This window comes from Vespula pensylvanica, chromosome 5 (genome assembly GCF_014466175.1).
Source record: "Vespula pensylvanica isolate Volc-1 chromosome 5, ASM1446617v1, whole genome shotgun sequence".
In the NCBI taxonomy this organism is placed as follows: Eukaryota; Metazoa; Arthropoda; class Insecta; order Hymenoptera; family Vespidae; genus Vespula; species Vespula pensylvanica.
The window spans coordinates 2,106,081-2,131,548 of NC_057689.1; the positions used below are offsets into that span (position 1 = coordinate 2,106,081).

Sequence of the window (25,468 nt, forward strand, 5' to 3'; positions counted from 1 at the left end):
TATATATATATATATATATATATATAAGGTTGCAGGTAGAATGAGCATCTATAATTTTATTTTTGCAATGTATGTACTTATGCACTTAAGCACAATGCCAAACTAGATTTTAGACAATCAGTATATGCCGTTATATTCTAATGTTTTTTTAAATAGGAATAATATGACTTTTATAAATTTACAGACTCTACAAAGATATGTGCATAGATTTATGCATTTTTAAAAGAAACTGCAATATTATAATATGCCTTATGTACTTACGTTTTATGTACATAATTTTTAAAATTTGATCATATTGTTTATGAAGTGTTAAAATGTTTAATCATTTTCTCCTTCAATATTTTTAATTTTGGAAAGCTTCCTTTACTCTAATGAAAATCTAAGCAAAAGTTTCTTTTCTAAGAAACGTCTTTTTTTTAATACGCGATGAAGTCATATTGTAAAAAAATATTTTGGATTAATATTGATATTTATATTAAGTTCTTGTATAAAAACAAAAGTATAATTTATTTGGAAAACATGGGTTCTATTAATAAAAGATACAGGACTGAGATAGAAAAAAAAGATGAAACTCCCTACTTTGAACTAGTTTGCGTGCCGCCATATTATCAAATAATATATTGTAGTACATTCATCTGCGGCTGCTTTGAAAGTTCCGTACCTTGTCAAATAAAGTTTGTGACAGTAATGTTGTTATTTATTGCAAGTGTTTGATTTAAAAAGTCATCATAGTATAGTGCTACATCAATTTTGTTTGGCCGATTGAAGTAGACGTACACTCTTGACACGTATATCATGGCGATCTATTTCATTATTATCTCAAAGCGTTCATTTAGAGGTTAACTTGCTCTTCGGGAGAGAGAAAAATACAATGAAAATATTACGATAAAAATTGTGGTGGCTCTTAATGAAATTACGTCAATGACAAAAACTCAACACGTGTAAAATTATAGAGGTTCAATGTACTTTGTTATTCATTAGTTCATTAGGAATGAATAGACTCAACACACATAACCCAAAGTAGTATTTCATGATATGTAGATAGATAAATATTTTTTACTTTATTACTTGTCCATTTATAAGTAGCAAAATGTTGACAGAACAAATTGTAGTTTCTGAATCATCTACCGGCGATACATTACCATTAGGATTTATAACCGCTGAAGATGGTCGAACTCTTTTAGCAGTAGCAGGTAGAAATTTATATATAAATAAGAATTTTGTATCCCTTATATCGATGTATTATGTTTAAAGAATAATTTAATATTTATTTCTTTTAATCAATATTAAATAGAAATTTAATTATTGCAGAACACGAAGATGGTATCTTAGCAATTATGTCAACACCTGTAGCATTTATGCAGCAGAATAATATAATTTCACCATCATTAGTTAAGACTATAGATGGAAATATGATTGTGCATCCTGTATGTTCATTTAATATTTTGTTATTATTTACAATTTGATTATAGAAATATTTAAGAAATAAATGTTTTTATATTTTTTTTAGCCTATTTTTCAAATAAGTATAGAAGGCATTGCTGGAATTCAACAAGGTGCTATATTACCAATACAAACATTAGAAGCAGTTCCTACTGTTATGGAAGATGTACCAAGTTGTGTACAGTCCATAGTTCCTACATCAACAGATTTAGCAATAAATAACAAAGAACAAAGTTTTTCTCCCGAGTTTCATACAACACAATTTCCTGTTCAGAAAAATAATACTAAACGTAATCCTGGCAGACCAAGGAAAAATGAAGTCATCTTGTCTCATGTATGTTATTTTAAATTATTTAGTATTAATATAATATAAAATCAATTGAACTAAAACTGTATATGTTTCTATACACATAGAGCATAGACGATATGAAATGCAATGTTTGTGGGCAAGACTTTGATAAACAATCTCTATATCGGAAACATATGGATCAGCATGCAGAGGAGAAACCACATCGTTGTCCAAAATGTTCTGCATCCTTTAATATTCCGGTAATTTATAACGAATGCGAACAAAATTTATTAATATGTTACAGATTTGATTTTGTTTTTAATAAGTACTATAATCTTTTTATAAAATCATGAATATTTTTATTATACTTAAATTAAATATAATTTGTATTTACAATTCTTATTAGAGCAGACTACATTTAGATACACTCTAGTAACCTCGTATAATATCATTACAGACGAATTTCACGCTTCACATGGCAACGCATAATACTGGTGAACCAAAATGTCCTGAATGTGGTAGAAAATTTGCTAGAATGGCCAGTTTAAAATCTCACATGATGTTGCATGTGAAAGAAGAAAATCTTTTTTGTACGGAGTGCGAAGATGCCTTTCCAACGAAAGTAAGCTTTTAATTATTCTTTTTATATAACCAAAAAATACGTATATTGCTATATAATTAGTATCTAAAAATTTCAAATCGCGCGATGGATTATATTCCAATTTCATAGTATCGTCTTCTTTCCTGGATACGATAAATGTATATGCTTCATAAACAAAATCTTTCGACATATTAACGCGACAGTAAAACTACTTTTACTCGGTTTAGGTAAGGTCAACCCCTTGACCTCTGTATTCTTATCTCTTCATTCCACCAAGATTAAATTGTAGCTAAGGAAATATAATGACCGTATCAGAAGCGAAGTCGTAAAAAAAAAAAAGAAAAAAAAAAAAGAAAAAAAAAAAAAGAGAAAAAGTTTTGATTTGCGAAAATTATAACACTTTTATAAATGAAAGAGTAAAAATGTAAAGTTTATGATTATAGAAATGTGTCATGCTAGATCATCCTTATATTTGGATCGTATTTCACGATCGACGTCCTGCCATTATTAAAATCGATGAACAAATGTCGTTAAACGCCATTGATTCAAGGATGAACTTGCATGTGCGTTTGCCGCGTCTTTATAACACATGCGACCGTGATAGGGATATGGACCGTAAAAGTACTGCAAGTGGGCGGCGGGCGGTATATAACTTACACACATGTGTTACGCAACTGAATCGTATGATCTCATAGATCTCTCTCGTGGCTTGCGTGTATCGTAAATTCTAAGTGCTACCGTATTAGCTTGCACTCATGCATACATATGCTACGAGCATCTGCATACTTAGCGTTTTTCAAAAGGAACCTATATGACACTTTTCTTATCGCTCCGACAGTCTAGCCAAAGATTAACAAAGACACCAAGATCCAATGCTAAGATGTTCGATGTCATGTAAAATTGGAGAAGAATCGTAATTCTCGCGATTACGTCTTCATAAAAAGAGAAAACAGGAAAAGAAACAAAACTATAGAGATATACAAGCTATTAACTTTCATATTTTAATCTAATAATATTATCGATTGAAGAAATAAATTGCATTAATTTCTTCGCCGTCTTGTTTTACGGCTGATCGATTCAATATGCATATGTTCATGCACGCACTGTCATAGAGTGCATCGAAGCATAAGCGTTGCTTTAAAGCGATTCATAATTTGTCTTGTTATAGAGAGAAAAGGAGAGAGAAAGAGAATATAGTATATATATATATATATATTTCTAGGTAATATCGATATGATATCAGTAACGTCAAAAAATTATACTTTATTTATGAAGGACGTATTCAAGTTTTATGTATCTATTAGTAAAGGGGGAAAAAAAAAAATAAAATGGAATCGATAGCGACGAGAACGAGACGACGACGACAATGACGATGACGACGATGAAGCGATAGTTGTGCTGGCAGTCAGTCAGAATCTGGATCTCGTGAGACGCGCACGTGTTTCAAATCGATCGAGGTCTCAACAATTTTTTTTTTATTTTTTTTTTATTATATATATATATATATGCATATATATACATACATATATATATACACACATATATATATATCTTCTTTTTCATAATTCTTTCTCATCGACAATTGAACTTGTTTATTTTTTTCTTTTTCTTATAACTTGGTCGTTTACGAATACCGTCGTAATTAACAAGATATTTTGTTACCAATACGATATCATTTAGTGTAATAAAAGTGATGTGTTTCAGGAACACGTAAAAATACTAACACGTATGTGTTTTATGTTCGTTCGTTCATTCGTATAAATTGTAGTGATCGCAAGATCATTTTTTTTTAACTTGGTCAAGAGATCCTCAAAGGACTCTGTCAACAGTTTAAGTAAACTCTACAAACATAAACGAAAAATCAATTACCTTTCTAAGGGTAAATCTCTCTCTCTCTCTCTCTCTCTCTCTCTCTCTCTCTCTCTCTGTCTTTCTTTGAAGAAGTTTTTAAACAATTTTTATTTTACTTATTTTTTTTTTTATATCCTTCAATCTCAATTGGTATCTCTCGTCATTTGAATTTTTATATCGACTTTAGGTCACTCTCAGGAGGATCGTCCTCTTTTTTATATTCATGACTATCGCTTCTCGGAAGAGAGCCAGGGGTCGTTGGTACCAAGAAGAAAAATGTGTGTGTGAAACGTGCTTACGAATAAATATACTAAGAGAGAGAGAGAAAGAGAGAGGGAAAGGCGTGATAAAAGCTCTCATGTACGCGCGCGCACGTGGAGGATATTGAGAGAGAGGGAGAGAGAAAGAGAGAGAGGAGAGAGAGGAGAGAGAGAAGAGAGAGAAGAGAGTGGAAGATCAGGTCGACTGATCTTTTTTCTCGATGTTGACTGTTTTCTTTTTTCATTTTTTTTTTACTCTCTCTCTCTCTCTCTCTTGTATTTTTTTTTTTATGCTTCTTCCCCGACTTTATCGTAATGGTGGATTTTTTTTTTTTTTTTTTTTTTTTTTACTTTTTCATTATCATTATTTTTTATTTAATATAGAAAGTACGCGCGTCGTTGAAAGGTACTAGGATCATTTGAAAAATTCACGACTTTCTTCATTTCTTCCTCCTTTTTTACTTTAAGACGTTTAAGACGTCTCACTTCGAGAATTAAATTTTTATATTAAAAATAAAATAAAAAAAGAAGAAGAAAAAGGAAGGAAGAGAACAAAAAAGGAAGAAAAGAAAGTCCGAGAACTTTTCAAATAGCTCTCATAAATCATCGTTAATTTTTTGTCGTCCTTGTTGTCTCTCGTTTCTTCTCCTTCTTTTTTTTTTTTTTTGTATTTTTTATTTTATTTTTTAATCCTTACCACAAGATATACCGATTTGATAACGGAACGGTTAAAATCAAGAACTGGTTTCGGTCCTCTTCTCTTCATCCTCGCGAAAAATAAAAAAAAATAAAAAAATAGAAGTAAAAAGAGAAGAAATGAAAGGAAAAAAAAAAGAAAAAGAAAAAGAAAAAGAAAATTAAGAGGAACGGACGACAAGGAAGAAGTCGAAGGAGAGACTCACGCGCGCACCAAATATTCGCTGACGTAATACAAACGAGCGCTTCGCGAAAGTCCAGCGACCTGTAAGGACTTTTTCGAAGTCCTCTTTATGTTCCTTCGTCTTGTATAGCGTAGCTTTCTTTTTCTTTTCATTTTTTTTTTTTTTTTTTAACGTTGTCCTTCGAAAAATAAATTCGCTCGGAGAATTGTCGACGATAAGAAAAACATTCGAGGAATTTATTTATTTTACAGAACGATGACGTAAATCATAGGGATTCGCAAGTTAAATCATACGCTTATCGCATCCTTCTATGATTGCGATGATGTCAACCATACGATCGTAAAGACAATGACGATTTAACGAAGTCGCTGTGATATATATATATATATAAATATATATATATGTATGTATGTATGTATGTATGTATGTATGTATGTATGTATGTATGTATGTATGTATGTATGTATGTATATATGCAATGTACCTTGTTATTAATATTAGCAAAGGAAAACAAAGGGGTCGTGTAACTTTCGTTATCGTTACTTTCGATTCACGATCTCGAATTACCTTATCGATGGTAACACAATATATATAGTACATAGGTAATAGCTAATAGAAGTGTATAGGTAATTTGAATAATCGCGAGCTCGCGATAGCCCAGTATTTTATTGCTTCCGTATAATATTTATTTCTCGGTCGTATAGTAACGATGCTTCATTCAATTAAATAAAACGTAATTAACGGCGATTAACTACGATGTCGGTCATGTTTAATTTTTATTTTTATTTTGTTTTATTATTATTATTATTATTATTTTATTTTTTTTTTTCATTTTGATTGATCGATCGAAACGATGAAAACGGGACGGATAAAATGAGCGAAAGTTTTGGATGCAAAAGTAAAGGAAAAAAAAAAAAAAAAGAAAGGAAAGAGAAGAAAAAACCCGAGATTCGAATACATATTAAGCCAAAGTGAAAACGAGGATACAGCGTGAGTATTTGTTATAACTGGACATGTGTAACACTTTGCTCACACACACATACATACAGCAGATACATACACACGCGTGCATTTTTTTTTCTTCTCTTTCATCTTATCTTTCCTATCATTGTTATTCCAAATTAAGAGATATACGAGATCTAGGCATCGTACATCACATTGGCTACTTCAATCTATTTTTAGATCTAGTTCTTCTTCGAGCTTTAATCTCGTCGATGATTGAACCAATAATTACGAAAGATGATCCAAGTAACAAATTAAAAACAAATTTTTTTATTGAATAATTTCTACAATTACATCATTGCGTGTTAAGCAATAACTTTTTTTACTACTATTATTCTTTTTTTTTTTATTTTCGACAAACCATAATTCGTAATTGTCAGTTCGATTATTATTCGAAAAGAAAAAATATATATATATATATATAAGAAGAGAATTATGGAAGGGAAGATAAAACTGATATCAAAAATCTCAGCTGAATAGAACGAGAAGATTCACGTTATTCGCGGTAACGTTTGCATAGGCGAAACGAGGCGGCTTAACACTTGACACGACAATTATCCCTGACTATAATTTGCGTCCACTTTGTCCTCGTTTTGGTCACCGGAATCAAGAGAAGGCGATCTTGATTATCTCGTTTTATAGTAGTTCTTCCAGTGAAATGTTCGTACTACTGTGTTACGTATATTTTCTAAAGCTCTAACACTCTCTCTCCCTCTCTCTCTCTCTCTCTCTTTTTCTCTTTTTAAAATTTCGTCTCGCGGACGTCGAAGGCACGAACAGATTTGAAAATCATCATGTTTATCAGTGTCTCCCTGAAAAACGGTGGGCGATCTATCGGATACTACTTCCTCGCTACGTCCGCGAACGCGATAAAGATAAGCGTCATCTTTACTGACGACGATCTAGTCGAGAAGAAAAATTCAATTTTGTTCGTTCGGTTTTTTGAGGAAAAAGAAGATGAAGAAAAAAAAGGAAAGTTAAAAGAGTACAAGTTAGAAGTGGAAGAAGAAAAGGAAGGAGAAAAAGAGAAAAAGAGAGAGAGAGAGAGAGAGAGAGAGAGAGAGAGAGAGAGAGAGAGAGAGAGATTTTCTTTCTCATTTTAACCGAGTTGCTATACCGATTCAAATTTAGAAGTCGGTATAGAAACGAGACGAGTATATCGATTACGACGAACATAAACCAATTTCGTAAACTTCACTTCCGTCTCTCTACGACGACGTGCTGTTCTGTCGGAGCGGCTTCAGCAACCGCGAACGATACTTACCACATACATGTTTCTTTTTTTATTTTTTTTTTTTTTGTATTTTTTATTTTGTTTCTTTGTCTTTCTTTTTGTCATTCATTTGAGTAAAGAGTCCGTGATATTTAATTATTTGTTTATTAAGATAAGTGTGTTAAATATTGTTTTACAACGAAAGAAAAAAAGAAAAAACGAGGAAAAAAAAGAGGGAGAGGAAGGATAAAAAGGAAGAAGGGAGATTACCGTGTTCACATATTGAGACGAAGCCCACGAATGTGCTATAGCTTGCAAGAAGTGCAACGTCCTCCTTTAAGGATGCAGCAGCAGCAGCAGCAGCAACAGCAGCAGCAGCAGCAGCAGCAGCAGGAGGTGCGAAGCGAACACTGTATAAAAATTAAAAGGAGTAGAAAGAAAGATTTTCTTCGTCGAGGACTCCAATCGTCGAACAGTACGCGTCGAAGTTAACGCGGGGGCGATAACTCTGATGTTCATCGACTTTTTTATACGGGACAGAGCCACTCCTATCATCGAGATCGATGATCTCTGAAGAAGACTTTCTTGTATTTCGTATATACGTTTTGTGTTCTACAGTGTTCATTATTATTCGTTTCTTTATTTTTTTTTTTTTTTTTTTTTTTTATTAAAAGAGAAAAAAAAGGACAAAAAAATTTTTCTTTTCTCTCTCTTTCTTTCTTTCTTTCTTTTTTTTTTTTTTTTTTTAAATAAATGAGAGAAGAAAAAGGAGACAGAGTTAAAAAATAATAAACATTAAATGAGAATGCAATAAATAATAGTTGCAGATTTTGTTACGATTGTGTTCATAGTGTTCACCTACTTATATATATATATATATATATATGCTATATCTCTCTCTATATATATATATATACACACACATACGTTTCTATGTATACTACTGCCGTAAGTGATAATCGTGTCCTTCGAAATTACTCTTTGTTTTTACAATCATCGTGCATCTATAAATGAAAATCGTTTTTTCATAAATCGTACTCTCGTCTTTTATATATATTATATATGTTTTATCCTGGAGAAGTATATCTTCTTCATAATGTCGTTCGCCGTGGACTGCATCAATTTTGCTCTTCTACTGATCTGCTCTCGTGTCTTTCATCTCGCTCTTGGAATCGGTGCGCAGTATTATAAGGTACAGGATATCGGATCTTCCTACATTATATTTATCGTTAGAAGAAAACGTTCTAATTATTTAGCGAATTATATGATGTATAATCTCTTTTGTCAAAACGTTAATAACAATATTTGTTTTCTATTTTCTTTATTTTTATTATTTCTTTTTATTTTTCTTTTGAATTTTTTTTTCTTCTTTAATTTCTTTTCTTTTTTTTTTTTTTTTCTTTACTTTCTTTTTTTAGGCTCAACTGGATGCACACTTAAAGTTACACGGTGAAAAATCATTAACGGAGGAAGTGCGAAAGTGTAAGCTTTGCAATAAACAATTTGTTCAGCCTGCTTTATATAGACTTCATATTCGTGAGCATTATAAGGTGAGTTGCGTAAAACGATGATTTATAAAACAAATGATAAAATGTATTTAAAGTATAAAAATATCTACCTTATTTTTTGTATGTTTTTTTTTTTTTATGTATAGTTACGGACAAAGATAGTCAAGCAGACGAAAAAAGGAACGAAACATAAGATTATGTATAAGTGTACGATATGTTTGAAGTCGTTTCAAAAACCTAGTCAGCTAATGCGTCATATTAGAGTTCATACAGGAGAGAAGCCTTTTAAAGTAAGCGTGTTTTTCCGTGTCTAGAGAGATTTTTTTCTCTCTTTTTTTTTTCCTTTTTTTTTTTTTTTTCCTTCAAACCGAAGGATGCAAATATATTAACAATTTTATTATATTTACAGTGTACCGTATGTAGTCGAGCATTTACTCAGAAAGGTTCTCTACAAATTCATATGTGGCAACATGATGGTATCAGACCTCATATATGTACTCTTTGCAATGCTAGATTTAGTCAAAAAGGTAATATTATATGTATGAGAGGTAGTAATTATAAATGTGGTCTGTAATTTGAGATATTAAAAGACATATCTTTTTACACGCTATTTTTAACATTTTAAAATTGCATAAAGATATTATTTTCCTCTCAAGAATAAATATATCTATTATTTTACTGTTTGTTATAATAAATAAATAATTTGTAAATAATTCCATCTCAAATATTAAAATATCTCGAAACGAAAAACTTTTATACGACTTAGACCACTTTTACGATTATCGGCTCATACATGTATTTTTTTTTTTTTTTTTTTTTAGTATGCATATTTGTACTTTATAAATATTTGTAGGAAACCTAAATGCACACATTTTGAGGGTACACAGTGCTCCAGAAGGAGAATCCATATATGGATGTACTTATTGTCCTTGTATTTTTAAAAAGCTTGGCAGTCTTAATGGTCATATGAAAAGAATGCATTCGAATTTGGCAGAAGTAATTAAAAAATTATAATAAATTAAAGTACTATGTAAATATATATATATATATGCAAATTACGTGAGACAAAAAGAAAATGTTCGTGTTTTCTTTAGGAAACAACATCAAAATGCGAAAGTTCTACAGAGGCTGATATGCGAGCTACGGTTGATAGTGTCATATCACAGCTAGCATCCTTGGAATCTGGCATTGCTAATGTAGCAAATTCTACTCAATCTGGAGCTACGACTGAAAATAGAAATGATATTTTACAAGAAGCGTTAAATAATAGTGGATTGCCTAGTAAAGAGAAAAGTTCTTCTAATGGTATATAATGTATAATCTTGTCAGTGTGTGCATATGTTAGTAATGTATTTTGATTTTTCCTTTTTATACGTATATATACATTTTTTTTTTTTTTTTCGTTATTCATTGCAGAAACAATAGACTCGAAAAAAGTAGAAGCAAAAACGACGTACGTTACGTTATTGGATAGAGCACCGGACGGTACCATGAGGTATAAATTTTTGATCAAATATTTTTATTACTTGTATATATATATATATATACATGTATTAATATTGTAATCATTAATATTACAATATAATATCATTATAGTTGTACGTATATTATATATGATTATTGTTTCAGAAAATATTTAACAATAAAGCAGCGATGTATAGGAAATATACGATGGTATGCATGCTCTTTCTGTCACAAAGAATTTAAAAAGCCATCGGATTTAATACGTCATTTAAGAGTGCATACTCAAGAAAAACCATTTAAAGTAAGTTTTTCGTACGTTGAAGTTTTACGCATCAATAAAATTGCAATATATAAAAATTATTACGTCATTGATATTTCTATATTTATTATATATTTTAGTGTTCTTATTGCTTTCGCTCATTTGCGTTAAAATCAACGATGATTGCACACGAACGTACTCACACCGGTACCAAGAAATATGCTTGTGGTTCGTGCGATAAAACTTTCGCGTGTCATAGTAGTCTTACCACTCATACGAGGTAATTTATATATTGATTTATATCATTAATACGTAAAAAAAAAAAATTGATTTAAATCATTAATACGTATAATTGTTAATAAGAAATTATTATTAAATAAGGATATTAATAAGGATATTTCACATGTTACAGATTACATACAAAGCCACACAAATGCACTCTATGTGACAAATCGTTTAGTTCTAGCGCTGTTTTAAAAAGTCACATGAAAAGTCATTCAAAAGGAAAATCAAATCTCTCGCCAGAAGCAGAAAGTCTAGTGCCACAAATCGTTTTACAGGAACCGTTAGTTATTAGCGATGCGGGTAATAAGATCAGCGTGGCGCATGTACAATCAAAACAAAAACATGTTTATGACAGTGCAGATGTTGCAAGACCACACAAATGTTGGGTATGTCATGCGGCATTTAGGAAAATTAGTCATTTAAAGCAACACTATCGTCGGCATACTGGAGAACGTCCTTTCAAATGCACCAAGTGCGATAGAAGATTTACGTCTAATAGCGTTCTTAAGTCACATTTGCATACGCACGATGATGCAAGACCATACAGTTGTACTGTATGTAATACTAAGTTTTCTACTCAGAGCAGTATGAAGAGACATTTGGTGACTCACAGTAACAAAAGACCATTCATGTGTCCTTATTGTCATAAAACATTCAAAACTTCTGTTAATTGCAGAAAACATATGAAGATACATAAACATGAACTTGCACAAAGACAATTAGAACAACAGAAGAAACAACAACAAATTAAGGATGTACCAAAGACATTGAATAAGGATAAGGGAACTATTTTACCAGAGAATATAGCACTGTCAGAGGAAATGGAAGTATCTTTCCAACCACAAATGGCACCTGATTTTGCATTAGCCTTTTCGGATCAATTTCAAAATATAACGGAAAAAGAAAAAACGTTTTTAACAACGGACAGAACACAACCGGTTATTAATTCAAATTTATCTACAAATTTGTCTACGATAGAAACAAATAATTTAGCGACATCGCAAACTTTACATACCGATGAAACAGCCACTATTACAATTCCTAATTATACAGGGGATCAATCGCTTACGCCTGAAAGTATACGCGAGATAGAAGAAACTTTCAATCAACAACTGTTTAATATTGGAATGAATCTTGGTTTGGGAAGTAATCTCTCAAGACCGATAGATGATGCAAACACAAATACTCTTGAACAAAGGGAACAACCTGTATTAAATATTATTTATGACAATAATAAAAATTTAGAGTCATCCGCAAATACAATGTTCACATCACAATTTGATTCATTTGATATTAGTCAGATTACGTTACAACCTGATACCGAAATAGACATTGGACTGAATACAGAAAATTCTGCAAATATGGCAAATATTTTAACTAGATCTATACAAGAGAGACAAGAACTAAGCACTATCGCTATTGAAAATAATACAAATGACAATCATATTAAAACACCAAAACAATTAATGATATTAGGTTCCAAACAAACTGGATCTGATGCTTTAAAACTGCCACAGTCTTGTTCGAGATATCCGAAAGTTATAGCTAAAGCGGATACGACAGATACAACGGATATCGAAATTATGAATCTAACGAACAGTGCAGAAATACAAATGATAAATGATTGTAATAAAAAACATCAAGAAAACATCGTATGTCACGAGCATGGAAATAATACTTTACATTTAAAGTAAATTGCATTAATTAATATTACTTGTACAATAATTATGTTTTCGATGAATAATAATTTTTTTTCTTTTTTTTTTTTTTCAGATGCGATTTAAACAACGAAAATTTTCAAGATACGCTACAATTAAATGCTCATTCAAAATTACATTCCCCGTCGAACATCATTTACGCGGATATTAATGGATGCAGCATTCAATGTGACTCTTTACTTCAGTGTCATATATGCAGTGAACAAGGCTTTACTACAGAAGAATTAAAGGTAGAAAATATTGTATTAATTATGACTAATTAGTACGAGTATTTGTCATAAAACAAATTAATAACAAGTATGATAATTTGTATCATCAGGAACATTTACAAACTCACCGTGGAACGAAAGGCTTCCAATGTACAGAATGTTCTCTTAAATTTTGTACTAGTGGTGGACTTAGCAGACATTTAAAATTACATAAAAATAAAGAGTAAGTATCTATTTCACAATGTCATCATTATTAAAGAACGTATAATAAATTGTATTCTATTGAAATTTATTTATCGACTTTTTTAAATAATATAGACAATGGAAGTGTACAATCTGTCAACAAGTTTTTGTTAGCAAAGTCCAATTGAGATCTCATAATAAAATGCATGATAATAATCTTAATGCAAGCTCGTTAGAATCAGACAAATCGCAGAAAGAAAATATTTCTATCAATAAAAGTCTTTCCATTGATTCTACTTCAAATAATAAAATTTCTTTTGATAGTAAAACTCTATCAAATAACTCCATCAAATTGGATGAAAAGATTTCTTTAGATGATAAAATGGGCACTGATTCGTCAGTATCAGAAAAAGTTCTTTTAGACACGGTAGCAGAAAAAAAGATCATGGATCAAATAGATGTAAGTAAAAAGAAAATGTATTATACGTAGATTACATAGATCGAAACTGAATTAAACAGCTCAATGAATTTATGATCTAGGGTAGTGTAGAAAAAAAAGAAACAAAACAGTATATCAATAAATGTAAGTACTGTCCGAAAACATTTCGCAAACCAAGCGATCTTATAAGACATATTCGGACACATACCGGTGAACGACCGTACACGTGCGATCATTGCAGTAAAAGTTTTGCAGTGAAGTGTACATTGGATTCTCATATGAAAGTTCATAGTGGCAAGAAGACGTTTTGTTGTCATGTTTGCAATAGTTTATTTGCTACAAAGGGTAGTTTAAAAGTTCATATGCGATTACATACTGGTACGTATGTGTTAATTGATCACTCACTCACACACACACACAATGGTAATTACTGATATCTGATATAATTTGTTTACAATAATTTTTGTTTAGGTTCTAAACCATTTAGATGCCAGATTTGTGATTTAAGATTTCGAACTTCAGGTCATAGAAAAGTACATTTATTGAAACATGTGAGACAGCACAAAGGTATCACTAAGCGAAAACAAAAGCACATGAAAGTTTCTGCTGTAGCTGAAGCAAGTCTTGATTTAGAAAAATCGGTTGAAAGTGTAGTGCATTTAGTAACAACTGATAATGATGTATCTACATCGTCAAATGTTGATTACTCAAACCTTGACGCAATCAGCATTGACACCAATAATTTAGTCAATCAGATTAATTTGAATAGCGATACAATGATATTGAATAATAATTCAATTGTGTCATTAAATGAGAATAATCAATTAGTAGCAAATTTGCATTTCTTATTAGCAAATGGATTTGTTACTATTCAAACGGATGATACCTCGCCACCAACAGTAACAGCAGCAGCAGCAGCACCAGCAGCAGCACCACCAACAACACCAGCACCGCCACCACCACCACCACTAGTACCTATTTCTGATGCAAATATTATTCAGAATGAGACTAAATTATCAGAATTCGTTAATGGTGCACCTATACAGGAATCTTATATTGACACAGGTACTAAACACGTCGTTATTACAAATGAAACATCAACAAGGACAGCCCTGCCAACTACCCATGTTTCAACAGAGCCGAATACTGATATAAGTATAACACAATTAGAATATACAAATCCTGCAACGATTAAAACAGAAGAAACAATAAAGAAGCAAACAAATAAGAGCAATTCATCAAAACAGAGAGCATGTGATATTTGTGGAAAAACGTTTATGAAGCCATATCAAGTAGAAAGACATAAACGAATTCACACAGGTGAACGTCCATTTAAGTGCGAATTATGTACCAAATCATTTGCTCAAAAGGCAACATTACAAATGCATCAAAAACATCATACAGGTGATCGACCACACGCTTGTCCATGCTGCGAATTTACTTTTTCTCAAAGAGGAAATTTACGAACACACTTAAGACGTGTTCATCGATTGGATCTTATCAGTGCTAAAAAGTTGAAAACAAGTCAACAAGTTTTAAGTGCTAAACTAATACAAAATAATATAGGTGAAACAAAGATTCTAAGTTTAGATGATATTGCCTTTGTCCAGTTTGTAAAATAATTTTTAATATAGACTAACATTTTTAAATGCTAAATACGCTTAAAATCCTCAATACTGTCCGAGAAGTCGGACATATTACTTTTCACTGCTCTTATCATGAAAGATTTAACAAATAAAAAAGGAAAGAAAAAGAAAAAAAAAAGAAAAAAAAAGAAAGAAAAAGAAAAAGAAAAAAAAATATTAGACTGATCTCTCTGTGTCTTTGCATTGAGAAATTTTTTAAAACTCTGTGATGTATATATCGTGTACATTGATAACACTAAAATAGTAAAGTTATATTCTGTGGTTTAATAGAATCCTTTATATTATTGAGAGTCAGTTATTATTCTAAGTGTTCTAACTCTAAACCTATCTGGTATTACTAAGATACAAGAAACTTTCTTTGATAAGTTGTATTATCTTTATTTGATACATAAAAATATAACTTGTACATAAGTTACTACTGTTTGTAATAAAATATGTCATTATAGAATTAAAATTAGCATTTATGTGTGGAAAATTTTTGAGGTATAAACGATCAATGAACAAATAAAATTAATGTTTAAAATTGCATTTAACTGCAATGTTTGGACAACCATCAGGATGATTTTCATGAAACCAACAAGGTTTTACTTTTACTGGATGTGTAGCATTAGTTTTTCGTTTTTTTTTAACATTAATAGGTGTAATTCCAGGTATTCTAAACTGTACTCTTCCTTGAATTACAGAAAATATGTGACCATTATTTTTTAGTAATGTTTGAATACCTCCACATTCATTTCTTAACTGTTTCAACATTTCTGAAGGTATTAATTTTACAATATCTTTTAAATCAATTTGACCACCTGCATTCCAAATTTTATTAGATTTTTCTTGCAGATTTATTGGGTGATATGTACACAATAATTGCGACGAAACTATTTTAATGATATCAGATATTAAAGTTTTGTTTAATTGAGTGCAATTTCGTACTTGTTCTATAGGATTTCTTGGTTTAAAATTATCAGACCATGAATTAGATAAGTGTTCATTATTATCTGTTTCAATTACACCTTCTAATGATGATGACTTTATATTTATTAATTCTTGAATACGTTTATCCTGCGAAAGAGTATCTTCTTTTGAATAATTTCTCTTGCAACCAATTAAACAAATTCTTTTTGTTGACGGTATTCTTAATTTATCGATTTGGGTATCAAAGCCACATATCTCGGATATATTTTTGACATATGAAATATATTCGGAATATTGGCTTTTGGATGCACTTTGTCTTTGATATTTTTTACCATCAAATTCATAAGCACAACATGGTAATAAAAAAAAACGGCAATTATACGAACTGCGTGCAGCAATAACTGGAATCCATGGTGTAAGTTCATCAGAATGATTTCCAATGAGCCAATCTACTTCAGGAAATAATGAGGAAGCTGATGGAACAATTGTTTGAACCTATAGATATTAATAAAATTATATAGTAGATAGGTAATGACCCTTGGTATAATTAAGAATTATATACGTACTTCCAAACGAGTAGTTTTTGGAAAATGATCCCAGATTTTTCTTTTTCGCAAATCTATTCCTAATCCTGGATATCCCTCGCTTGATAAAATATGCACAAGTAAACCATTACCACAACCAAGATCCAAAAATGATTGGAATTTTTTGGTGCCATTTTCATTTCTTTCATTTTCCCATAATAAAATTAAATAAGTTGCAATAGAAATATCTTCATAAACAAATTTTGATGGATCAGTATTTTCAGGCCATGTTTTGACCATAGTAGTACCATATTTTATTTTCAGTTCATTATATAGTTTTGCATATTTCTCATGCGACACAAGAGATAAAGAATTGATAATAAAACTGTTTTTAACAGGTTCATTTTTTATCCACATTATTAAACGGGGGAATAATTTTTCTTTGAGCCAAATAATATTTTTATGAGAATTTATATCATCTATTTTCTGTATACACATAGAAATGATTCCTTCTTTTTCATAATGTATTTTGTAAATTATATGCGTACCTAATGAAAGTTTATCTTTATTATTTAGAACGTTTAAATCTTTACAATTACTTTTTTGAAGGCACAAAATATAATTCTCTTTTCTATCAATAAATGTAAATTCTAACGTTGAACAAAATAATTGCGAATTACGAGGCAATAACTCATTCACATACAAAAGTATATTTTCACTGCAGTTTTCAAGATTTACGGAATCAATTATATTACAATATTCATTTATTTTTAATATCTTGATCAAGATATTAATATCTTTACAAACATCATTTTTTATAGACAAAGATTGTATTTCTTTGACATAGGAATATACTTCTTCATTACGTTTCAATTGCGCTATAAGTATTCTTTGGCATGCTAAAATTCTACGATTAATAGTATGCGGATTATTTAATAAGATATCTACGGCTTTCCAAAATTGTGGAACGGCTCTGCCACTATCTTCAGATATTATTGATTCAAAATTCATTTTAAAAAGTATCTTATTTTCTTTTTTTTTTTTTTTTACTTATATACTTTTTATTTTCCTATTTCTTTGTTGTACTGTGGATATTAAAAAAAAAAAAAAAAAAAAAAAAAAAGAAAGAAAAGAAAAGAAAAATAATATAGTAAATTACATTGATATATATATTTGCTTGTTTGTATTAAGATCTGTGCATTAAAAATACCTTTTGTAAAATCCATTTAGCATCAGAGAATGCTTTTTCCATAATCATTTTAACACGTTCTGGATCAGGCTCAATAGTGTGTTGTTTAAAGCTCTGTAGAATGATGTAAATTTGAATTAACATAAAATATATTTTACTAATGAATAACGCGTTAACCAAACTGTAGTAAAGTCATGTGTAAAAGATGTAAGGTTATGTTGTTACGAACACGCGACAAACTACTCGGCATTATTATTAACTTTTTTTGTTGTGTTTAAAACTTTATCGTTAGACGCACGAACTTACTTGTTTGATAGAATGTTTATAAAATTCGTTTGCACCTTTTGGAAGTTTATTACATTCCCGTAACAAAAACTTGTATAATTGTTTCGGAGAATGAATACCTGCATTTTTTAACACCGTACTAGCCATTATTGTTGCCAATTTCAAGGAAATTTCGTACAATATAAAATGTCTGCTTTGTTTCACTGTACTACGATCACTCGTGTTGTAGCTTTGGTTGAATCTACAATCGAGATTGATTATCGAAATCAATGCTTTCGATTATCGAAATAAGTATAGACAAAATTATTCTGCGCAGGAAACATTCTTCGATGAAATGCTTTTATTTATTTTTAAGTCTCTCGCGATTTATTCTTTGTACAGATCAATCTAACTGTGATATATATATATATATATATATATATAAGTGTCGATCATTTTATCTATCAGAGAAGAATTCTAAACAAAAAAGAAATAAAATAATATATTATGTGCTATTTGATACGTTACCTCGTATAGGCTATGCAATCTGTCAAATCGTTTCCTTTATTAAAATATAAATGAGATTTTATAATTATATGTATATAGATATACAGTGATCATTTCTATAGAAGAAAATAATTTGAAGTGTATAATGTTTCATATACGTCAACACACTCTCCGGAATTCTACTAAATCCTACCAATACTTATTACGAAGTTGGATACACGATAATATTGAACATCCTTCAGCTGGTCTTATTAGTGAGTTTTATTAAAATTTATTTTATCTTTTTAAAACAATAACATTCAGTATTTATTACTTTTAGTTATTGGAAATGAAATACTGAAGGCGCGTGTAAAGGATACAAATTCTCATTATGCTTGTGATTTATTATACAAATGTGGTGTTAAAGTACAAAAAGTTAGTATATTTTTTGATTTTTTTTTTTTTTTTTATTAATAGAGTAAACTAAATAATTATATAATCCAACATTTTTTTTAAGAATTTAATATTTAATGTTATATTTGTATGTATTTTTGAAGATATCAGTTATAAGCGACGATGTAGAAGAAATAAAAAAAGAAATAAAAAAGTTCTCTAAAAACTATACTCATGTTATTACATCAGGTGGTATAGGACCAACACACGATGATGTTACATACGAAGGTAAATGATCGAGAGAGAAGAAAGTATATTTTCAAGTAACAAATAATGAATAAAATGTTAGGGATTTTTTAGGTCTCGCAAAAGCTTTCGATGATTCGTTGCATTATCATTCAAGACTTGTAGAGATTATAAAAGATAAATTTGATGTAAAAAATCCAACATCTCCTAATTATAAAATGGCTTATGTATGTATATTCACTATATTACTTATGTTTGCACAAATTTTAATCTGTAATTGTTACGATGAAAAACTTTTCTCATATACATGATTGTTTCTTAGATACCAACAAAAGCTTCTTTAATATTTGGAAAAGAAGACAATTTAAGATATCCGTGTATAACATTAGAGAACGTATATATATTTCCTGGGTCGCCAATATTCTTTGAAAAATCTTTTGGAATTTTATGCAAGGTAACGTTTGTAAAAACTCTTTTCAAATATTTTCAACACTATTTACTAGAAATTGACATAACGCATTTCTTCAGCAATTATTTTTAACAAATAAGTCTTTTGCAAAGGATGAAATATATTTAAACGCGAAAGAGGAATTATTTGCAAATACCTTAACAATCCTTTCAAACAAATTTCCAAATGTTTCATTTGGTTCTTATCCTGTAAGCAACAATAGGTAAAGAAAACTTTTTCTCACTAATTCAATTTTTTTTTATCAAATAAATTTTCATTATAAATTATTCCTAGCTACTACAAAGCATTCATTACCATAGAAAGTGACAACATTGAAGAAACGGAAAAAGCAAAACAACAACTTTGCAATCTTATAGGATCAGATTTGTTGGTGAAAAACGATAATAATCCACATATTGATAGTCTTACAAAATATAAAAACTTTCTTCAGAAATGTGAAGAATCTTATATATATGAAGAGACTTTGGAATGTTTGATGTAAAACATCCTTATATTGATTTTTATAATACGATTATAATAATTTTTTATTCGACGTTATCTCATTTGACTGTTTTAGGAAATTTTATCATCATCAACCTGAGAAAATAGTAATTTACTTTGATGGTAGCATAGAATCACAGATAGTCATATATTTTGCTTATTTGGCTAACACAATATTAGGTGTAGACAATAAATTACAAATTATTTGTGCAAAATTGTCTCCACAAAATGACAAACAATTAATCGAAGATATCGTAAAAAGGTACAACATAATTTTTTTCTTTCTTTCTTTCTTTTTCATCTTTTTTGATCTATTAATATTTAACGATTACACTGAGATTTATCTCGTTTTCAGATATAATCTAAATATCTACATGTTAGAAAGCGATCTTTCCAATGATATAAAGAAATTAAGTACAGTAAAACCGCAATTAGAAATCTTATTAGTCGGAACGGAGGAAAAGAAATTGTGTGAAACATTGGGATATCATTCGAAAAATGACGAAGCTATTGGGCAATTAAAAATAAGCAATCCTCTACATAGATGGACGCAGGAAGATACACGGGTTTTCGCTAGATTTCTATTATTGCCCTTTACATGATTTCACGAACTCTTCAAGATGAAACGCATGTTTTACTGAATCCCCTTACAGACATTTTCGCAGCCTTGTACATATTGATAGGCACAGAGGATGAAAATACTTTGTTTCAGTGAAAGTACTGATAACGGCACAGGTACGGTAATAAATAATAACGATATCTTGTAACGATCTCGTCTTCTTTTTTTTTTTTTTTTTTTTTTTTTATTATTTTTTACTCTCAATTATTCTATCGAGGAATTAGCTACGTTAGAGAAGAGTACGAGTTTACGACGTTAATAGATATTTTGATATAATCTGCTTCGCATTCCCGAGAGGAGGGAGGAACAGTCATCTCATCGTTGCGAATCACGCGCGACCTCGATTTGAAAAATCCCAAAATGCTTCCGGCAGGTTGACGGAAGTCGTTTAATATTCGTAAGGGCATGCACAGCAAGAAACACAAAAGCTTCCTACCATTGTCTACGTGCGCTTTCAATATGTCTGCTCAGCCATCCGAGCAGCGGAACTCGAATGTACATTGAAGAGGTATGAGGTTCGGGGGTGGGTATGGGTGCTGGTGAGGGTAAGAGCGAGGGTGTGGGAGATGAAGAGAAAGAGAAAGAGAAAGAGAAGGATGAGGAGTAGGAGGAGGAGAAAGAGGAGGTGGAGGAGGGGGGTCGCGAGATTCCAGGGACTGAAGTTAGGAGAGAGGGAAGTCTGAGTATAAGCTCGTATTACACATTTTTCAAGTGAGGGAAAAGGCTGGTAGGGAGGGGAGAGGAGGAGGAATCTCTCCGTTTCCACCTCCTTCCACCCTTTCGAAATTTCATTTCCAGTTAAAGTATTTCTAGCTTTTTTCCTTTGAAACTTTAAAATGAGACCGGGGAGGAGAGCCCCGCTCTGTCCTCCCAACCACCCTTCCCCTTCCCCTTTTTTCTCTCTACGTCTTCACCGAGTCGCTCTAGTCGCGATATTCCGCGGAAGAGAGGTACTATTTTTCATATCCTTACTTCTTCGTTTTTCTTACATACATACATAGATCGTTCCTTGCGGGAAATCATTTTGAGACTTCAAACGCGCCTCGTTCGCGCTCTCATTGTTAAGACAAACACGGACACTTTTCGATTAACGTTTTATATACTTTTTAATTTTAAGAGAATTCACGGATTGCATTTGTACAACTCTGCGAAATGTAACCAACGTCGTAATTTTCTTTTTCACTATTTCTTCCTTTTTCTCTTTTCTTTTCCTCTCCAATGAAAATATAACATTCAAAAAAATCGTCATATCGCTCGAGTACAAATAGGTCGAATCAAATATGTCTATTAACGCTGCTCTGATCTCATATATATATATATATATATATATATATATGCGTATCTGTTATCATTGTAAACACTTTGAATTTCAACCTTCCTCGTATGTTTGCTATGTCATATCTGTGCCAACGTCAAAATTATTTTCAGCTGTGATACGACATATGTACCTATGTATGTACGTATGCTTATTATAGGGACTCGATTAATAATAGAAAACACAAATGAAGAACGAAACGTGATTCAGTTATATTTAAAAAAGTATTTTTGAATACGTCCCTTGGTATCCCTTTATTGCAATATATTTCTATATTACAGAAATCGACAGGAGAAAGAGGAAATATTTCCCGACTTCCCCTCCGTGGTACTCCCTCCCCCTTTGCATCTCTCTGTCCTATCCCTCCCTCTTTCCCATCTGCCTCCGTCCCTCACCAATGGGGCTTTTTCGAGCAAAGGAACTTTATAAAAATACCGCGTTCATCGTCATTTCAATTTCGGTTAAAAATATTGAAGTACACCGGTGGTATTTTTCAAACAAACACGAACTCGCACGGGTCTGGCTGCTGGCACAGACTAAACCGGGGGGAAAGTGTATATAATGCAAGCGCGGCGCAAAACGGAAATGGATAAAATACTATTTCAGCTTTTCTATAGCAATGCCAGTTTAATATCTGTAGAAATTGTATTGGTTCTTTTATACGGGGCGGGGTGTGGGGCGGTGGAAAAAATAAAAGAAAAAAAAAAAAAAGAAAAATAGAAGGAAAAAGAATCAGTATGGAATTCAACGTGGAATAACGTAATACCGAAGTTACCGTAACATTTTTATGTATGTATATATATATATATATATATATATATATATATATATATAAAGTACATATATTCATACGTACATACATACGTAGATATGTAGGTATATACGCTGAGAGAGAGAGAGAAATACGAATCCTTTACGAGTTTACCGACGATGTTCTACGAAGTTTTCCAATTAATTAACGAGTTGGTAGTACTCCCTTGTTAATAGATAGAATCCCCGCTGTGCCTTCTCTTCGAAGGAATTACATCATCTTGCGTTACGTGAATCGTCTTGAATTTGATTTAGATTCGAGATTGAAGATTTAATTGTACTTACGTACTTACGTACTTACGTACATATGTAACAATTTATCTATATATATATATATATATGTACGTATGTATTCATTTTTGTATATATGTACAAATATACGTATGCATGCAGAGAAGAAATTAACGAGAATAACGACGCAAAATAAGGTACGCCGAAAGGTACGATCTTCTTAAACGATCGCTGAACGTTCGCTCACATGCGACCATTTTGAGGCGGTTGTAGCAGACGAAGTAGACAGGGGAGTCTCGTATTTCAACGGAGTATTTCATTTGAGTTTGGAATTGATTGCTCGGCGGGTTGAAGAAAGTCGGTGGGTTGGGGTGCAGCAAGCGAGAGAGAGAGGAAGAGAGAGAGAATATAGAAGAGGGTGCGCGGGTTGGCTCGTTGGAAGGGAGCCTCCAAGCTGAAGAGGAGGATACGAGGGGGAAGTGGCACAGGGTCAGAAGGAGAGGGAGAGTGAATATATATTCGGTGAGAACAGAACGGCCGAACGACGAGAGACGGAATGGAACGAAACGAACGTATATTTCCAGAACAAATATTTACGCGAAAGAGGTATAAAAAGAGCGAAAATGTGTTTTCTGTTTGATTTGCGACTGTATTTTTCTTTCCGGCCCGACTGCCTCACCTCACCTCATCTCGTCTCTTCTTTCTCTCTCTCTCTCTCTCTCTCTCTCTCTCTCTTTCTCTCTCTCTTTCTCTTTTTCTTTCTCCTCTTCTCCCCCTTCTTTTTCTCTCTTCATTCTCGTTTTCTCTCTGTTTCTAACTTCCTCTCTTTCTCTCTCTTCATACTTCCTCCTCCTCCTCCTTCTCTTCCTCCTCTTCATGTGCTCCATCCCACACACGATTTCCCTGTTTCCCTTATTTGCTTTTATTCGAAGGCATGCGCTCGTGGCTGCAAACTTCGCTAATTACCTATCCCATTACTACCACCTAGAAATTTCGAAAATCAATGAATATAAGCTGCGAATAATTTCTCTCTCCCTCTCTCTCTCTCTCTCTCTCTCTCTCTCTCTCTCTCTCTCTCTCTCTCTCTCTCTCTCTCTCTCTCTCTCTCTCTTATTCTGTCATCTTTCTTCCCCCTTCCTTTTCATCATATTTTCGCCTCTCTCTCTTTCTCTTTCTCTCTCTCTGTTCTATGAATGGCAATCGAAACTTTTCGAGACTTGTTCTATTTTCCATGCGACCAACTCACCCCCATTCCGAGGCGTACTTTTTAATCACGGAAAGCTTTATTCTTACTTTTCGCTGTCATCGTTAGCTCATTTTGTGGCCGATCGAACGAGCCCGAGATGTTATCAAGATATCTCGCCGCAGTATGTGTTGTCATCGTCGGAGCGTGTATTATTACTCGCAACATAAAGTCGAGCAAATATTGAAATTGTTAACTCTCGTCGTCGTCGAGGTGAAGGTGGAGGTGGAGGAGGAGGAAAAGGAGGAAGGGAAAGAGAAGGAGGGGAGAGAAGAAGGAGTGGGAAGAATTGGAGGAGGAGGAGGGGGAGGGGAGGGGGAGGTGGAGGTGGTGGTTTCGTCACGAGTGAAGTTGCCGCGGTATAATCATCACATAAATAACGAAGTATAAAGTTTCCTCTAATAACAAAAGTAACTGGGAAGCGAGGTAGAGTATGAGAGAGAGAGAGAGAGAGAGAGAGAGAGAGAGAGAGAGAGAGAGAGAGAGAGAGAATAAAGGCAGATTCGTGGAAGGGGATCCGACGGAGTGAATCGTAAGTGAGCTATGAATTATGCATTTGGCCATCGGGGGTGCTCATCCAACTCTTCGACAACCGGCTAGGAATTCCTCCGTAGAATTTAAAATTCGAGAAGACATAAGAAACGTCGTTTACGTGGACCGTTAAAAGTGACCGATGAGCGGCCACCAATGAAAAGTACCTTCTGTTTCCTTTTACAACTTCCTTTTTACATTTCTTTTTTACATTTTTCTTCTCCTACTACTACGTGATCGATAACAGTATCCAGAACTTATTACTAGTCCTTCATAATATTCCAAAAGAAACAATAATACGAATCTGTGGATTTCGAATAAAAGGAAGTATCTTATCGTAGCGTAACTAGAACTTGAATTTTATCGGGAAAATCGTTAAGGAAGTAGACCGATCAAAAGATATTCTATACTTTATTCGCAGCTTCTTTCAAGTGTTCTTTTCTTTATTCTTTTTTTCTTTTTTATCATTTTTTTTTTTTTTAAGTTGAGATCGAGGAATAATTAATAA

At 32.0% G+C, this 25,468-nt stretch overlaps 3 protein-coding genes and 1 long non-coding RNA gene across 7 annotated transcripts; 3 read left to right on the forward strand and 1 right to left on the reverse strand.

The window, feature by feature from the left end:
* The first annotated feature begins 10 nt into the window (after positions 1 to 10).
* On the forward strand, positions 11 to 15,951 carry LOC122629702 (zinc finger protein 236-like). 4 transcript variants are annotated; one of them, XM_043813443.1, is made up of 19 exons: positions 11 to 1,193; positions 1,312 to 1,427; positions 1,511 to 1,777; positions 1,858 to 1,992; positions 2,190 to 2,354; positions 8,959 to 9,090; positions 9,195 to 9,338; positions 9,458 to 9,575; positions 9,902 to 10,044; positions 10,143 to 10,353; positions 10,465 to 10,543; positions 10,678 to 10,813; positions 10,912 to 11,051; positions 11,184 to 12,746; positions 12,830 to 13,004; positions 13,094 to 13,206; positions 13,302 to 13,626; positions 13,707 to 13,983; positions 14,077 to 15,951. In XM_043813443.1, the coding sequence occupies exons 1-19, from the start codon at positions 1,091 to 1,093 to the stop codon at positions 15,225 to 15,227; spliced, it is 5,493 nt and encodes a 1,830-aa protein (XP_043669378.1). In that variant the 5' UTR covers positions 11 to 1,090; the 3' UTR covers positions 15,228 to 15,951. The 4 variants fall into 4 exon arrangements, with proteins under 4 accessions (XP_043669378.1, XP_043669379.1, XP_043669381.1 ...); XM_043813444.1 differs by having other exon boundaries at positions 13,491 to 13,626; XM_043813446.1 differs by lacking the exon at positions 14,077 to 15,951 and having other exon boundaries at positions 13,712 to 13,762.
* Positions 2,361 to 8,194, forward strand: LOC122629714. The gene is made up of 2 exons (XR_006327335.1): positions 2,361 to 3,790; positions 7,713 to 8,194. It is a non-coding gene; the product is annotated as an uncharacterized LOC122629714 (long non-coding RNA).
* On the reverse strand, positions 15,614 to 17,987 carry LOC122629707 (probable tRNA (uracil-O(2)-)-methyltransferase). The gene is made up of 3 exons (XM_043813462.1): positions 17,895 to 17,987; positions 16,727 to 17,769; positions 15,614 to 16,655 (listed from the first exon to the last, which is right to left on the reverse strand). Exons 2-3 carry the CDS (start codon positions 17,693 to 17,695, stop codon positions 15,762 to 15,764), a joined length of 1,863 nt encoding a protein of 620 aa, XP_043669397.1. The 5' UTR covers positions 17,696 to 17,769; positions 17,895 to 17,987; the 3' UTR covers positions 15,614 to 15,761.
* A 585-nt stretch (positions 17,988 to 18,572) lies between these two features.
* LOC122629710 (FAD synthase-like) lies at positions 18,573 to 22,345 on the forward strand. Its single transcript, XM_043813469.1, has 9 exons — positions 18,573 to 18,898; positions 18,964 to 19,058; positions 19,181 to 19,304; positions 19,377 to 19,489; positions 19,585 to 19,716; positions 19,791 to 19,933; positions 20,005 to 20,208; positions 20,288 to 20,473; positions 20,567 to 22,345. Exons 1-9 carry the CDS (start codon positions 18,790 to 18,792, stop codon positions 20,811 to 20,813), a joined length of 1,353 nt encoding a protein of 450 aa, XP_043669404.1. The 5' UTR covers positions 18,573 to 18,789; the 3' UTR covers positions 20,814 to 22,345.
* Positions 22,346 to 25,468: the final 3,123 nt, after the last annotated feature.